Raw genomic sequence first — 17227 nt, forward strand, 5'->3', positions numbered from 1 at the left:
TCCTCTTTAGTTAGCAAAACTGAAGCAAGTAGACTACCTTTATCTTACCCGGGTTTTGTATGTATATATATATATATATATTTATATATGGTTTTTTTCTCGCAAATGTACACACAGGAGGTCAAAGCTCCACAGACAGTGTTGTGAACACAAACTCTCAAAAACAAATTGGGTTAGGTATTCTTTGTATTAATCCCATGGCAAAAATACACTTGCCTTTTCCTACTGCACTAACTTTGCTGATAACTACCTTGTTGAGTCAAAATGTACTTGCTATGATTGTGATATGTTGTTGTCTCACCTTGCTGTCTTAAGATGAATTAACTGATTTAAGTCACTCTGGACAAGAGCGTCTGCTAAATGAATTAAATGTCAAATGTTTAACTGGTTAGCTGTCTTTCTCACACATGAAAACAGAAACAATTTCTCAGACTAGTAATAAAGTGGTATTCTAACACCTGTCTACCATTTAAATATTTACATTGGAATTAAAAGCTGGTAACCTCTCCTGATGGCATCATGTCACCAAACAGAGGTGCTATTATGGCAGGCAGCAGTGTGTATGGCTTCTGGAGTGGGCGTGCTCTTGATGGGATTGACATATGTCTGTCTTCACTGGAGGACCAGTGAGTACTTCTGATTCTGTATTTACATTTAAGTCATTTAGCAGACGCTCTTATCCAGAGCAACTTACAAATTGGTGAATTCACCTTCTGACATCCAGTGGAACAGCCACTTTACAATAGTGCATCTAAATCATTAAGGGGGGGTGAGAAGGATTACTTATCCTATCCTAGGTATTCCTTGAAGAGGTGGTGTTTCAGGTGTCTCCGGAAGGTGGTGATTGACTCCGCTGTCCTGGCGTCGTGAGGGAGTTTGTTCCACCATTGGGGGGCCAGAGCAGCGAACAGTTTTGACTGGGCTGAGCGGGATTCTGCTGAACAAATAACTTGTAAACATTTTTCCTTTGTCATATTAATATTAGTGCCGTTGACATGGGTTAATCTATCAACTCCTTTTGGTGATGTTGTATAGGTTAGGCAAAATCTATCAACTCATTTTGGTCATATTGTATAGGGTAGGCTATATTCAATATAATAATATGGCCTAATTCGTTTTTCAGAGAACCAATTCTCAGAGGTAAGAATTCCCCTTGTGAATATGATGCAGATTGTATCAACCTTTAGTTCTGTATTGTCCATGATGAGATGTTCTTACCACAACCTTCTTATACTTTTATTTTGTACAGACCTACAGCCAGACAGGATGATCAAAGCCAACGTTCAGTACCAGTCAGAAGTTTGGACACACCTACTCATTCCAGGTTTTTTCTTTATTTTTAGTATTTTCTACATTGTAGAATAATAGTGTAGACATCACAACTATGAAATAACACATTTGGAATTATGTAGTAACCAAAGAATTGTTAAACAAATCAAAATATATCTTATATTTGAGATTCTTCAAAGTATCCACACTTTGCCTTGATGACAGCTTTGCACACTCTTGGCATTCTCTCGACCAGCTTCATGAGGAATGCTTTTCCAACAGTCTTGAAAGAGTTCCGAAGGGAAGCAGGAGGGTGGACCAGAGTAATGAAGACTTTTCGTTGACAGTTTGCTAAATCACTGTGCATACCTTCAAACATACACACACTCATGCACACACAGACACACACACATTGTATTTTAACATTTAATGCATCTTTGAGACTTCTGTCATTTTTCTTTTGAAAATGATAACTTAATATGCATAGTGTACAAACATATTTTGACTGTAGAAAACATTAAGTACACCCCTCCCCCCAGTTTGAAGTAAGTTACTAACTAGCGTTAGGGGCATGGATTCTACAAGGTGTTGAAAGTGTTCCACAGTGTTGAAAGTGTTCCAAGGTTTCCCACAGTTGTTTCAATTTGGATGGGTGTCCTTTGGGTGGTGGACCATTCTTGATACACACAGGAAACTGTTGAGCGTGAAAAACCCAGCAGCGTTGCAGTTCTTGACACAAACCGGTGCCCCTGGCACCTACTACCATACCCCATTCAAAGGCACTTACATATTTTGTCTTTCCCATACACCCTCTGAGTGGCACACATGCATAATCGATGTCTCAATTGTCTCAAGGCTTTAAAATCATTCTTTAACCTGTCTCCTCCCCTTCATCTACAATGCTTGAAGTGGATTTAATAAGTGACATCAATAAGGGATCATAGCTTTCACCTGAATTTACCTGGTCAGTCTATGTCATGGAAAGAGCAGGTGTTCATAACGTTTTGAACATTCAGTGTACACACACACACATACCCACACACACATTTTATTTTAAATGTTTTATTTTACACTGTTGTATGTGATCAGCTTTCCTTTCTATAATCTTTGTTGAAATTGACTGCATGATAGTGTTGAAGGCAAGTTGCACACAGCAATGTTAATTATTAAAGCTTTTCAAATAACAGTTTGTCTCATGGATCATTATTTATTTACAAATAATATGTAACAGTCTGTTTAGCCTGGGTGCCAGTCTGTTTCTACTCTCTTGACAACTCCTTATGCAATTGCCATGTTGACAAAATGTCATAAGGAGTTGGCAAGAGAGCATTAACAGACCGGCACCCAGGCAAGTGTCTGCTTGGTGTTAATGTCAATTATAAATGTCCTATATACATATACCCACCAACAGGTTATAGTAATAAGTACTTGATAGCAGTGTAGTTCTAGCGTCCCTTCAGAAAGCTGTCCAGTACGTAGTCTCCCCTGTCTATGAGCCAGTATCCAGCCATGGCCGCCACTCCACCCATGAAGATGGAGGTGAAGACCATGTCTCCTTTAGCAGCCAGGGTGGCCAGAGCACAGAGCAGCACCCCAAAGAACATCTGCTGTAGAACCTCAACCTCTTCATCCTGGACGTCCTCAAACAGACCCTTCTCACCCACACCTGCTGGGAGAGAGGGAGAGAGACAGAGAGAGAGAGAGAGAAATAAATACATTTTCAAAATTACTTTTCAATAGAAAGTTATTAACAAAAATAAACAAGATCCTGCAACGACTTATAGGTAAAAACTCCACTGATAAACTTATATCACAGTTTACTTACTTACTTATAGAGTTGCCTGCTCCAGATGATTTGTTTTTCAAATCATATGAGCAAAACATATTTCTGGAACACTAAGCCAGATAAGATTAAACATGCCTATTTCTATAATGAATATCAGTTTGAGGAGCTGCAATTATTAAATGTTAAAGCACTAAACCTCTCACTGAAAATCTTGCTCATACTAAAGCTTAACTTAAACCCAAACTTGTTCTTCAGTAGATTCATAAGGATCAGATCTTGTTCAAAATATTTATTTTGCCTTAATACAGCTACTTTTTATTTTACTTTTATTTAACCTTCATTTAACTATTCAAGTCAGTTAAGAACAAATTCTTATTTACAATGACAGCCTAGGAACATTGGGTTAACCGCCTTGTTCAGGGGCAGAATGACAGATTTTTACCTTGTCAGCAAGGGGATTTGATTTACCAACCTTTCGGTTACTGGCCCAATGCTCTAATCACTAGGCTACCTGCCACGCTACTTCTCATTTTTGGGATACTGAAAATTAAACCTTGTTCAAAGTACATTATAACAAATATTATAGTTAAACACAAATATACTCATTGATTTAAAAAAAAAATATTTATGAAAAAAAAATATTAGAGGGTATTATATTTATGATATTATGAATAGGAATGGTAGAGTTATGTCACACTTGCAGCTATTGGAAATATATGAGAAGGTTTGCTCAATCTAAAGTTACAACAAATTGATTGCAGCACTACAGCAGAAATGGAGGAGGAGAGTAGATGGGGGAGGAAGTAGGAAACTGGTCTGTTTGCCCTATGTTAAGGAACAAAACTGGTGAAAAACATTTGCAAAAATAGAAAAATATACCAGTTTCATTTGAGAACCAAAATGTTGACAGCTGTGCCATGCAGGTTGCAAAATAGCTGGGAAGAAATTTTTGATGTACCGATTCCAGGGTACAAGGTATATGAGCTGATATACACAACGACGCAAGATTCGACGCTTTGAGTTTTTTAATTTAAAGTACTGTACATCTTGCTACGAACATACAACCACCTTAGCTCTGCAGGTTTTGCTGTTAGGAGACAGAATCATCAGACCATTTATTCTGGTAGGAATGGCTGAAAAATCACAACATTCGTTTAAAATGAACCCTACAAATACAACTGTTGGGAGCTTTGGAAAGACAGTCAATCAATCAACAGTATAATAATACTCTTAGCAAAAATATGTATCTTTAACCCCTAGAGTCGATGTCCGTGGCCCCGGAAATGTAATTATCAACAGGAAAGCACACATTTACCGGTATAAATACATTATTTTCGTTGATATTTTCATCTCTCTTTCATCTCTATAAGCATACTTTCTCATCTGTTGGTTGTCTAGCAATGATCAACAACCAATTTGACAAAGCTTGAAAAATGTTGAAAATAATAATGGGCAAAAGTTGCACAATCCAGATGTGGAACGCTCAAGCCAAGTGCACACATACTACACCCTACACCCTACAGCCGGAGTACTTTGGGTGTTCGGTGCGGCTTCTCTTCGGTGTTCAATGTATGTTTTATAATGTGTGTGTGTGTGTGTCCGCGCGCGTCAGTGCGTGGTGTGAGCATGTGTGGTTAGAACACTTACCACTGGGTAGCTTTTTCTGCACACAGAAATTGTTTTTGCGTGTGAAGCCTTCAGCACAGTCACAGTGGAAAGAACCATCCAAATTGGTACAGATCTCATCCAGCCCTGAACACGCCAGAACCCGCTCACTGCATTCATCTATATCTGAGAGAGAGAGAGAGAGAGAGAGAGAGAGAGAGAGAGAGAGAGAGAGAGAGAGAGAGAGAGAGAGAGAGAGAGAGAGAGAGAGACTGACTTCTGGACTAAGGATCAGACAGACTGACAAACATCCAGACAGAGAGACAGACAAACACACACACACTCTACACATTCCCATACACAAAATAGGCCACTTACCTAAACACTTTGCTCCGGTTAGTCTGTAGCCAGCAGCACACTTCCTGCAGCGAGCTGGCCCAGCACCCATACAACCTACACAGGCCTGGTCACAGCCTGGTGGAAGACCACAAACCATCTGCATACACTCATAACACTCATACACAGCTCACACTAATGGGAGAGGAGATTCTGTTTCAGAGATTATAATATAATTCTATACAGCAAACTGAAGAAATCTTATGGATTCTGGATGAAATTGTATTGAACATAGAATTGCACATTAAATTGAATAGGATCTCTGTGGTATTCAAGACAACTCTTATCTACACAATGAAGTTCTTGATAGTCTTATGACAAATTTTCATCTTTTAAGAAAAATTATATAATTTGGAAACAAAAAGTTTACTCAAGGGGAAGTTAGGATTCGCCACATAGTGTTTAAAATCAAATCAAATCAAATTGTATTAGTCACATGCGCCGAATACAACCTTACAGTGAAATGCTTACTTACGAGCCCCTAACCAACAATGCAGTTTCAAAAATAATACAGATAAGAATGGGAGACAAGAGATAAAAATAACAATTGTGAGACTATATACAAGATACAGGGGGGTACCGATGCAGAGTCAATGTGCGGGGCCAACGGTTATTTGAGGTAGTATGTGCATGTAGGTAGAGTTACTAAAGTGATTATGCACAGATGACAACAGAGAGTAGCAGTGGTGTAAAGGGGGATGAGGGGGAGGAGGGGCACTGCACATTGTCTGGGTAGCCATTTGACTAGATGTTCAGGAGTCTTATGTCTTGGGGGTAGAAGCTGTTTAGAAACCTCTTGGACCTAGACTTGGCGCTTCGGTACCGCTTGCCATGCGGTAGCAGAGAGAACAGTATATGACTAGGGTGGCTGGAGTGTTTGACAATTTTTAGGGCCTTCCTCTGACACCGCCTGGTATAGAGGTCCTGGATGGCAGTAAGCTTGGCCCAGTGATTTACTAGCCCTTCGTTCTACCCTCTGTAGTGCCTTGCGGTCGGAGGCCGACCAACTGCTCGGCCTCCGACCGACAGCCAATCAACTTTTGATTGGCTGTTGAAGAGGAAGAAGTGAACTCTGGTAGCAGCACTGACCTCTGCCCTGGTAGCAGCACTGACCTTTGCACTGATAGTTGCCCTCTGTGTTGAAGCAGTAGGTGTTGGGGGAACACTGGCCCAGCTCTGTGCCACACTCATCTATGTCTGGAACACAACAGCAACAGATATTAATAGCAACACAAAAGAACAGGTTTTGTATAAAGTACAGAACAGTAAGATTGTATATTGAAGCATTTTACATTATAAACACAAACACCAACATTTAGAAAGATATTAGATGTTTATACATCTCTTCATTTATCTGAGACACACACACACATAATATATCTCTCTCTCTCTACACACACACACTGTCCCGCTTACCTACACATGTGTTGTCATGGAGGGTCCAGCCTGTTCTGCACTCCAGACACAGGTCATTCTGAGGCCCTGAGCATTCCTTACAGGAGTCCATACAGCCTCGGACCAGAACTACCTGGGACAGCACTGAGTACAGCCCTGCAGCAAGGAGGGGCCAGCCAGTCCTCATCACACCCTCCCTATCAAGCAGCCACTGAGACAGTATGAGAGAGTGGATTGGAACACCGAGTTCTATAGGAACTAGGGGACACAGACAGGATAGTATACAGTTCTGTATTAGGTTGAATGCTTACTTTAATAATTTAGATAATTAAAGGGCCAGTCTGCAATTGATACATACATTTTTTGGGCATATAAATGAATTATGCATAGGTCTACCCATTGATTGTTGTAGAATAGGTTATTGCACCGTTTGGAGCCTTTTGAGTAGTGTAACTTGGTTTTATTTCACCTATTTGTAATATGATATCCATGAATCCCCTTGTGACAGGGGAGATGGAAACTTGTTGTCTGCAACAAGAAGGGGGGATTTAATGCAAGTTTCACCCCAAAAATGTAATTGTTAAAAAAAATCTATAGGTAACAGGGTTGACCTGCTCCAATACAAAACACCAGAAAATGGCCAAAAAGAGTAGAATCTGCTCACCAGCTTTTACACTATAGTTTCATTATTAGATGTTCGTTTGTTTCTTTAGAACATTTTTTTAATGAGAGTTCAGTTCGTCCAACAGGGTTGACCTTAAAATGAGGAACAGGTTTTCTTTTTTTACCTTAAAATGAATCCCTAATCAACTGAAATAAATACAAATCCTCAGAAAATACTTTGTAAAAGCAACAAAATAGCTACGGGTTAACAATTATGGTGAAAATGTGGATAAATGTTGTGGTTAAGCGGGTTAAAATCTTCCTAGAAGTCACAGAGGATCCACAAAAGGGACATGTCAAAATCAGAATTTTTGCACTTTTAGCAAGTCTTCATTAATTTCAAAAATGTATTTATTGAATTTTCCATGTGGTCTATATTAGTGACCCGCTTCAGGAAACTAGGCGTTATGTCGCAAGTCATGACTTCACAGGAGAGCTGTTTGAACGTGAATTGAAAAAAAATCTAAATGCATTTTTTGGCAGAAATGTCTTCTCGAACATGTGAACTTTCATGTGCCTTAATATCAAACCTGTATGCCATCTTTAAATACAGATAAGATTGTTAGATTATGAGCCTAGTTGGTTTAGCCACAGAAAAAGTGAGCAACCTTAGTTCTGTCATTGACATGTTAGTCCTTTTAACGCAGAGGCTGCAGACCTCATGTACTTGGAACAGGAGGTTACATTTTCATCAAGGCTTTATATAGAGGAGCAAGAAGGGTGTGTTTGAAAAGTTTTATAACCCATGTCTCTTCAAAGGGGCGGGCCACTGATTGAGCAGAGCCCTAACCTTATGAAAACCCAAATCTCTCATTTGGAAGCTAAAATTAAATTTAATCTCTTCACCAATAATTTTATATTCAAACATTTAAATTGAACAACAATTCCATGTGAATCTGATAACTACAATGTGCAGACTTTCCACTGTAGAGTTTATGTCATCCTATCATTGATGAGAATGTCTCAGATGACAACCGAACTGACATCATATTCATTAAGTTCCACCACACATGTTCAATTGGTCGGATTACCAGAATATAGTTCATTTCCCCCAACCTTCTGAAGTTCCTAGAATCTCTATGTTAACCAAGGGATTTTCAAATGTCACATCAGTAGGGTAGAGAGAGGAAAAAGGCAGGAAGAGGTATTTATGACTGTCATAAACCTACCCCCAGGCCAACGTCATGACAGACGTCACCAAGAGGTAGAATATATAGTGAAAACAATATTGGTCCAAAAACAGAACCTTCAGGGGCGTCGAAAGTTACAATTGATTTGTCCGAGGACAAACCATCCACAGAGACAAACTGATATCTTTTCAACAGATAAGATCCAAACGAGGCAAGAACTCGTCCATGTAGACCAATAAGTCCGAAATAATGTGGTGATCGATGGTGTCAACAGCAGCACTAAGGTCTAGGAGCACGAGCAAAGATGCAGACCACTGGTCTGACGCCATTAAAATTTACCACCTTCACGAGTGCAGTCTCAGTGCTCTGATGGGGTCTAATACCAGAATGAAGTGTTACGCATACATGATTTGTCTTACATTTACATTACATTTAAGTCATTTAGCAGACGCTCTTATCCAGAGCGACTGTCTTCAGGAAGGCTGTGATTTGCTGCGTAACTGTCACGCCCTGGTCTTAGTATTTTGTGTTTTCTTTATTATTTTGGTCAGGCCAGGGTGTGACATGGGTTTATTATGTGGTGTGTTTTGTCCTGGTTTTTTTGTAGGTGTTGGGATTGTGAATTAGTAGGGTTATCTAGAAAAGTCTATGGTTGCCTGAAGTGGTTCTCAATCAGAGGCAGGTGTTTATCGTTGTCTCTGATTGGGAACCATATTTAGGCAGCCATATTCTTTGAGTGTTTCGTGGGTGATTGTTCCGATAGGCTGTTTCGGTTGTGTGTTACGGTTCTTGGTTTTTTTGTATTGTTTGTGTTTATTTGTTATTAAACATGTATGAAAATTACCATGCTGCATTTTGGTCCGATCCTTGCTACACGTCGTCGGAGGAGACAGAAGAAAACCGTGACAGTAACAGCTTTTTCAAAAATGTTTGAGAGGAATGGGAGATTAAATATAGGCCGAAAGATTTGTACATTTGCTTTGACTTTTTTCAAGGGAGGCTTTGTTACTGTCACTATTAGTGAGTTTGGTACACATCCAGTGGATAGGGAGCCATTTATTACAGGAAGTAGCTCTTTCAGTGGTTTAGTTGTTATAGGGTCCAGAATGCAGCTTGAAAGTTTAGAGGCCATAATTATTTTTATGAATGTGTTTAGAGATACAGGATTAAAAATACTTTAGTGTCTCCATTGATCCTAGGTCCTGGCAGTTCTGTACACTCAGGACACCTGAGTTTTGGATAAATATGCAGATTCAAAGAGGAATCCGTAATTTGCTTTCTAATGATCATGATCTTTTCATCGAAGAAGTTCATGAATTCATCACTGCTAGGATAGGATGATCGAGTCTTTCCAAGCTAGACGGAAGACTTCCAGTTTGGTGGAGCGCCATTTCCGTTCCAATTTTCTTGAAGAATGCTTCAGGGCTCGTATTTTCTGTAGACTAGGGATCAAATTTCTTGTGACAAATTATTTATGTTTTTAGGGATGAGACTGCATATAGGGTATTACACAAGATTCAATTTAGATCCTCAGTTAAGTGGTTAACCGATTTTTGTACTCTGACGTCCTTGGGTAGGTGGAGGGAGTCTGTAAGGGCATCTAGGAATCTTTTGGTTGTCTGAGAATTTATAGCGCAACTTTTGTTGATCCTTGGTTGGGGCCTGAGCAGATTATTTGTTGTGATTGCAAACATAGTAAGAGTGGGGTCCGATAGTCCAGGATTATGAGGAAAACATTTAAATCCACAATATTTATTCCATGGGACAGTACTTGATCCAGGTTTTGACTGTGGCAATAAGTAGGTCCAGAGACATGTTGGACAAAACCTACTGAGTCGATGATGGCTTCGAAAGCCTTTTGGAGTGGCTCTGGACTTTTCCATGTGGATCTTAAAGTCACCAAAATGTTTTATAATATCTGCCATGACAACAGGGTCTGACAGGAATTCAGGGAACTCAGTGAGGAACACTGTATATGGCCCAGAAGGCCTCTAAACAGTAGCTATAAAAAGTGATTGAGTAGGCTGCATATATTTCATGACTAGAAGCTAAAAATACAAAACCGCAGTCATCTTTTTGGGGGGTAAATGGTAAATGTTCTGTCTTAAATGTTAGCAACACCTCCGCCTTTACGGGATACGCAGGGGATATGGTCACTAGTGTAACCAGGAGGCCTCATTTAACACAGTATATTCATCAGACTTGAGCCATGTTTCAGTCAGGCCAATCACATCAAGATTATGATCAGTGATTAGTTAATTGACTTTAACTGCCTTGGAAGTGAGGGATCTAACATTAATTAGTCCTATTTTGAGATGTGAGAGATCACAATCGCTTTCAATAATGACAGGAATGGAGGAGGTCTTTATTCCACAAATCCTTAACCCACAATGCTTTAAGAAGTTTTAAGAAATATAAGTGTTGAGTAAAAAATAGATGTGAAAAAAGAGAAGTAACAAATAATTAAACATCAGCAGTAGAATAACAATAGCGAGGCTATATACAGAGGGTACCGGTACCGAGTCAATGTGAGGGGCACCTGTTAGTCGAGGTAATGGACGTAATATGTACATGTAGGTATGGTTAAGGTGACTATACATAGATAATAAACAGAGAGTAGCAGCAGAGTAAAAGAGGGGTCTGTGAGGCCCTTTGATGAGCTGTTCAGGAGTCTTATGTCTTTGGCGTAGAAGCTGTTAAGCCTTTTGAACCTAAACATGGCTCTCCAGTACCGCTTGCCGTGCGGTAGCAGAGAGAACAGTTTATGACTATGGTGGCTGGAATCTTTGACAATTTTTAGGGCCTTCGTCTGACACAGCCTTGTATCAAGGTCCTGGATGGCAGGAAGCTTGGCCCTAGTGATGTACTGGGCCGTATGCACTACCCTCTGTAGTGCCTTGCGGTCGGAGGCTGAGCAGTTGCCATACCAGTCAGTGATGCAACTAGTCAGGATACTGTAGAACCTTTTGAGGATCTGAGGACCCATGACATACAGTGGGGAGAACATGTATTTGATACACTGCCGATTCTGCAGGTTTTCCTATTTACAAAGCATGTAGAGGTCTGTAATTTCTTATCATAGGTACACTTCAACTGTGAGAGACGGAATCTAAAACAAAAATCCAGAAAATCACATTGTATGATTTTGAAGTAATTAATTTGCATTTTATTGCATGACATAAGTATTTGATCACCTACCAACCAGTAAGAATTCCAGCTCTTACAGACCTGTTAGTTTTTCTTTAAGAAGACCTCCTGTTCTCCACTCATTACCTGTATTAACTGCACCTGTTTGAACTCGTTACCTGTATAAAAGACACCTGTCCACACACTCAATCAAACAGACTCCAACCTCTCCACAATGGCCAAGACCAGAGAGGGTGTGGTCAGGGATAAAATTGCAGACCTGCACAAGGCAGGGATGGGCTACTGGACAATAGGCCAGCAGCTTGGTGAGAAGGCAACAACTGTTGGCGCAATTATTAGAAAATGGAAGAAGTTCAAGATGACGGTCAATCCCCCTCGTTCTGGGGCTCCATGCAAGATCTCACCTCATGGGGCATCAATGATCATGAGGAAGGTGAGGGATCAGCCCAGAACTACACGACAGGACCTGGTCAATGACCTGAAGAGAGCTGGGACCACAGTTTCAAAGAAACCCATTAGTAACACACTACGCCATCATGTAATAAAATCCTGCAGCGCACGCAAGGTCCCCCTGCTCAAGCCAGCGCATGTCCAGGCCCATCTGAAGTTTGCCAATGACCATCTGGATGATCCAGAGGAGGAATGGGAGAAGGTCATGTGGTCTGATGAGACAAAAATTGAGCTTTTTGGTCAAAACTCCACTCGCCGTGTTTGGAGGAAGAAGAAGGATGAGTACAACCCCAAGAACACTATCCCAACCGTGAATCATGGAGGTGGAAACGTCATTCTTTGGGGATGCTTTTCTGCAAAGGGGACAGGACGACTGCACAGTATTGAGGGGAGGATGGATGGGGCCATGTAACGCGAGATCTTGGCCAGCAACCTCCTTCCCTCAGTAAGAGCATTGAAGATGGGTCGTGGCTGGGTCTTCCAGCTTGACAACGACCCGAAACACACAGCCAGAGCAACTTAGGAGTGGCTCCGTAAGAAGCATCTCAAGGTCCTGGAGTGGCCGAGCCAGTCTCCAGACCTGAACCCAATAGAAAATCTTTAGAGGGAGCTGAAAGTCCGTATTGCCCAGCGACAGCCCCGAAACCTGAACGATCTGGAGAAGGTCTGCATGGAGGAGTGGGCCAAAATTCCTGCTGCAGTGTGTGGAAACCTGGTCAAGAACTACAGGAAACGTATGATCTCTGTAATTGCAAACAAAGGTTTCTGTACCAAATATTAAGGTATGCTTTTCTGATGTATCAAATACTTATGTCATGCAGTAAAATGCAAATGAATTACTTAAAAATTCAGTCTCCTGAGGGGGAATAGATTTTGTTGTACCCTCTTCACATTTGTCTTGGGGTCTTTGGACCAAGATAGTTTGTTGGTGATGTGGACACCAAGGAACTTGAAGCTCTCAACCTGCTCCATTACAGCCTCGTCGATGAGAATGGGGGCGTGCTCAGTCCTCCTTTTCCTGTTGTCCACAATCATCTTCTTTGTCTTGATCTCGTTGAGGGAGAGGTTGTTGTCCTGGCACCACATTGCCAGGTCTCTGATCTCCTTCCTACAGGCTGTCTCATCGTTGTCGGTGATCAGGCCTACCACTGTTGTGTCTTTGGCAAACTTGATGATGGTGTTGGAGTGGTGCTTGGCCATGCAGTCATGAGCGAACAGGGAGTACAGGAGGGGACTGAGCACACACCCCTCAGGGGCCCTCGTGTTGAGGATCAGTGTGGCAAATGTGTTGTTACCTACCCTTACCACCTGGGGGTGGCCCGTCAGGAAGCCCAGGATCCAGTTGCAGAGGGAGGTGTTTAGTCCCAGGGTCCTTAGCTTAGTGATGAGCTTTGAGAATACTATGGTGTTGAATGTTGAGCTGTAGTCAATGAATAACATTCTCACATAGGTGTTCCTTTTGTCCAGATAGGAAAGGCAGTGTTGAGTGCAATATAGCTTGCATCATCTTTGGATCTGTTGGGGCAGTATGCAAATTGGAGTGGGTCTATGGTTTCTGGGATAATGGTGTTGATGTGAACCATGACCAGCCTTTCAAAGCACTTCATGGCTACAGACATGAGTGCTACTGGTCGGTAGTCATTTAGAGAGGTTACCTTAGCGTTCTTGGGCACAGGGACTATGGTGGTCTGCTTGAAACATGTTGGTATTACTGACTCAGTCAGCAACAGGTTGAACAAGTCAGTGAAGACACTTGCCAGTTGGTCAGCGCGTGCTCGGAATACATGTCCTGGTAATCCATCTGGCCCTGCGGCCTTGTGAATGTTGACCTGTTTAAAGGTCTTACTCACATTGGCTAGGGAGAGCGTGATCACCAAGTCATATGGAACAACTGATGCTCTAATGCATGTTTCAGTGTTACTTGCCTCGAAGCGAGCATAGACGTGATTTAGCTCATCTGCTAGGCTCGTGTCAATGGGCAGCTCGTGGCTGTGCTTCCCGTTGTAGTCTGTAATAGTTTGCAAGCCCTGCCACATCCGATGAGCGTTGGAGTCGGTGTAGTATGATTCAATCTTAGTCCTGTTTTGACGCTTTGCCTGTTTGATTGTTCGTCTTGTTCGTCGGAGGGCATAGCGGGATTTCTTATAAGCTTCCAGGTTAGAGTCCCGCTCCTTGAAAGCGGCACCTCTACCCTTTATTCCAGTGAGTATGTTGCCTGTAATCCATGGCTACTGGTTGGGGTATGTACATACGAATTTAAGAGTGGTTACATTTTTTTACTGCAGATTTCCCCTCTAAAGTGGAGTTATTGCTTTTTTAATTTGAATTAAATTAATGTTACTGTAGATCAGGGTTGGGTAGGTTACTTTCTAAATGTAATCCATTACAGTTACTTGTTACCTCTCCAAAATGGTAATTAGTAACATACATAATCTGATTACTTTCCCCTTCAGAGGCATTAGAAGAATACAAGAAGCATCCATCAAATGCACCTGGTGTGTCATAGTGGTCTTTGACTTGTGGTCAGACTTGCTCAGGTGGAACAAACTTAGGGCCCGATTCAATCAGATCTGCTTTAGCCGACATCCACATAGCTGATGTTTTGACGGTGTCAGAGGTGGAACTGCGTTAGAGCTCCTGGCATTATACCTAAAGTGGACATTGCCATTGGCTGCTAGTAACTGATAGGTCGCTGGTTTGAATTCCTGAGCTGGCAAGGTGGAAAAATCCTCCGTTCTGCCCTTGAGCAAGGAAGTTAACACCCCAACAACACCTGCTCCCCAGGCACCGATGACATGGACATCGATTAAGGCACTTTCTCGTTCTGAATGTCTATCAAGTGGGAGGGCTGTGGCCTTGTGATAATCACAAGAGCAGTTGATCACCGATTTGATAGCTCCAACTCAGAGCACTGCACAGGCATGAATTTAAAGCCCGAGCCCTAACCATGCCCCCAAATATCAGGCCCTACCCTCCCGAGGATCGATTGCTTCTGCCAAATTTAAGGCTGGCCCTGCCAAAACCCAAAATAACTGTCTCCTTAGTAAATCTATAAGCTGCTTCTCTCTGTCTGTCACTCGCTCCTTGCGCACAGCTTGATCTGTTTATTGTGGCTCTGAGACTGAGTAACCATGGTAATTGCTCTTCTTGGGTTGCTCTGCTCAATGAAAAGACACGAGAGTAGTTAGCTTCTTTTCATCGCTCTAAACTCTGACAAAACTCAAGGAACATGATTATTTTCTGTAAAATAATCTCCCCCATTGTTTTAAATTTGATGAGATTGGAGCACATCTGACACAATGTTATGATATTACCCAGATGTGACTGTACTGTGCAGCAGAGCACGAGCAAATGGCTCAGCTTAAACATTTTTGTGATCAATTTAGTAATACCTGAGGCCTTCCCGTACTTTAGTTATTGATGGAAAAACAGGCCCTACCCCTCCCTAGACCGATATATAATGTCAGGGCCCGTCGGGCTCGGATCAGGTAGCCGAGCTCTATTCTACCTCCGATACTGCCAAAACGTCAGCGATGCGGTTGTCGGCTATTGCCCTTAAACACTTCAACTGATTGAATCTAGGCCTTAAAGGGGCAATCTGCAGTTGCTACATCCATTTTTGGACTTGTGAGTTAATGATATGTACCAATTGATTCTTGAAGAATATATCTTGCAAATGCCTCGTGAACTAAGTTCAACTGTCGTACTCCATAAGAACCCAAAATATTGAATTGTTTTACTCCAATGCTTGTCAGTAAAAGTAAATGTAAACAAACACTGTATGGCCTAAAAACAAAACTATAATTTTGTTCTCATGGATGGTCAGCCTTTGCATTAATTATTTTTTTATTTTCTTATTTTACCAGGTAAAATTTACAGCAACAACCTACGTAATAATTACAGGGGAGAGAAGGAGGATGAATGAGCCAATTGGAATGAGTCAATTCATAGCTCTGTCTATGAAATTGAGAGTGGTTACATTTCTCCAGCACCATCCTTCAGCTTTTTACCAAAACAGGCACAGGGAGTTCAGTTTGTTATTGTTTCGACTGCTGATTGGCACTTTAACCTTGCACCTTTTTTCAATGCTGAATTGAATGTAATTGAGAATACTGAAAGTGTCATAATTTTGTTCAGCAAGCTTCCTTTCTGAATTTAAAAGTATCCAAGAAGAAATCATCTAGTTTTTCCAAATGTAATCAGTTACTCCCCAACCCTGCTGTAGAAAGTACAATGAGTGTTATTGTCAGTAACCACAAACAACTAAGGAAAAAAGCTCCATGCAATTCTGTGCAACTTGACAACACTGTAGAACACTTGGACTATTTTTTGTAAATTACCTTGAAAAGTTCACACTATATTTACCTCTAAGTTTTTCGACGCTGAGCGTGAACAGCAAACGGTTTTGTCCGAAGGCACCCTTCAAATGAATGACAGAACTGTGCAAGTCTGTGTGGGACCGCCGTCTTTCTACTCTGTTGAGTTCAGCTGTCGTCGTTCTTGTTGCTCATCGGATCTGGTTTGCGTTCAGACAGGCTAGCCCTTGACCAATCACAACCTCTTGAGGGGCAAAAGGGTCCGGGACTACTGTACAAGTCGGTCAATCAGAGCACCAAGCGCACCACCACACAAAGAAGCAATGTTATTTATAACTGCGTGAGCGAAGGGCTGCATTCTGTCCTTTGTGGGACCACCCCCCCCCCCCCCCACCCCCGCGGCTGTTTCCCATGGATATTTGTTGTCTGTCAATTCTGTAAAGTTTTTTAAAACTAAAAGTACTATTTGTTTGTATTGAAATACATATATTTTTCATCTTGCGCATAGAAAAATGGAATATATTATACATTACATGATAGAGATATTGTTTTGGTCAAAAGTCATTTAGGACATTTACAAAGGCTTACACCAATGCATAAACAGATAAGAAAGAGCATGGCATTTAGTTTTGTCATATTTTGATCCAGCGAATATTTAAAAATACCTTTCAGAAATCTACAATAACAAAAAAGACTTAAGAGTAAGATAAAGAACAATTGTTGAACATTGTATGTAGGAGGGACCAGGTAACAAAGTAACAAAGTAACACTATTTATACAATTAGGACTAACTTAGAAAGCTGTTATTCAATGTGCTAATGCTTGGTTATCTACATGCCGTGGAAGTTTTGCCGAAACCCATAAATTATTTTGTGTTGTATTTACAAAAAAATATATTTTTCAGGTCGAATTCTAAATATTCTTGCCTCTTCTCTTTCTTGATTATTGACCTGCGGAACATTCCCCATGTAATTCATTCATATATCATTTTTAGCAGTAAAAATGTATTTTGATTGGTATAGTTGATGACAATAATTAATTATTCATCCAAAATAATGTACAACTCCAGA

The 17227-nt window shown here is 41.0% G+C and overlaps 1 protein-coding gene across 5 annotated transcripts; it reads right to left on the reverse strand.

Moving 5' to 3' along the window:
- Nucleotides 1-2327: 2327 nt before the first annotated feature.
- LOC135526938 (protein disulfide isomerase Creld1-like) lies at nt 2328-16520 on the reverse strand. 5 transcript variants are annotated; one of them, XM_064955629.1, is made up of 6 exons: nt 16207-16520; nt 6473-6648; nt 6170-6253; nt 5039-5134; nt 4703-4846; nt 2328-2938 (listed from the first exon to the last, which is right to left on the reverse strand). In XM_064955629.1, exons 2-6 carry the CDS (start codon nt 6636-6638, stop codon nt 2715-2717), a joined length of 714 nt encoding a protein of 237 aa, XP_064811701.1. In that variant the 5' UTR covers nt 6639-6648; nt 16207-16520; the 3' UTR covers nt 2328-2714. The 5 variants fall into 5 exon arrangements, with proteins under 5 accessions (XP_064811701.1, XP_064811686.1, XP_064811709.1 ...); XM_064955614.1 differs by having other exon boundaries at nt 6473-6662; XM_064955637.1 differs by having other exon boundaries at nt 2328-2935; nt 6473-6700.
- Nucleotides 16521-17227: the final 707 nt, after the last annotated feature.

The sequence above is a fragment of the Oncorhynchus masou genome, chromosome 5 (assembly GCF_036934945.1).
Source record: "Oncorhynchus masou masou isolate Uvic2021 chromosome 5, UVic_Omas_1.1, whole genome shotgun sequence".
NCBI classification, from domain to species: Eukaryota; Metazoa; Chordata; class Actinopteri; order Salmoniformes; family Salmonidae; genus Oncorhynchus; species Oncorhynchus masou.

Bases quoted from the DNA above. Each gene is read 5' to 3' on its own strand.
- LOC135526938 (XM_064955629.1), bottom strand. From the start codon at position 6,638: ATGAGGACTGGCTGGCCCCTCCTTGCTGCAGGGCTGTACTCAGTGCTG. The intron at 4,847-5,038 runs GTAAGTGGCCTA...TCTCTCTCTCAG, and splicing joins AACCGGAGCAAAGTGTTTAG to ATATAGATGAATGCAGTGAG. The intron at 2,939-4,702 runs GTAAGTGTTCTA...CCTCTCTCCCAG, and splicing joins GCAGAAAAAGCTACCCAGTG to CAGGTGTGGGTGAGAAGGGT.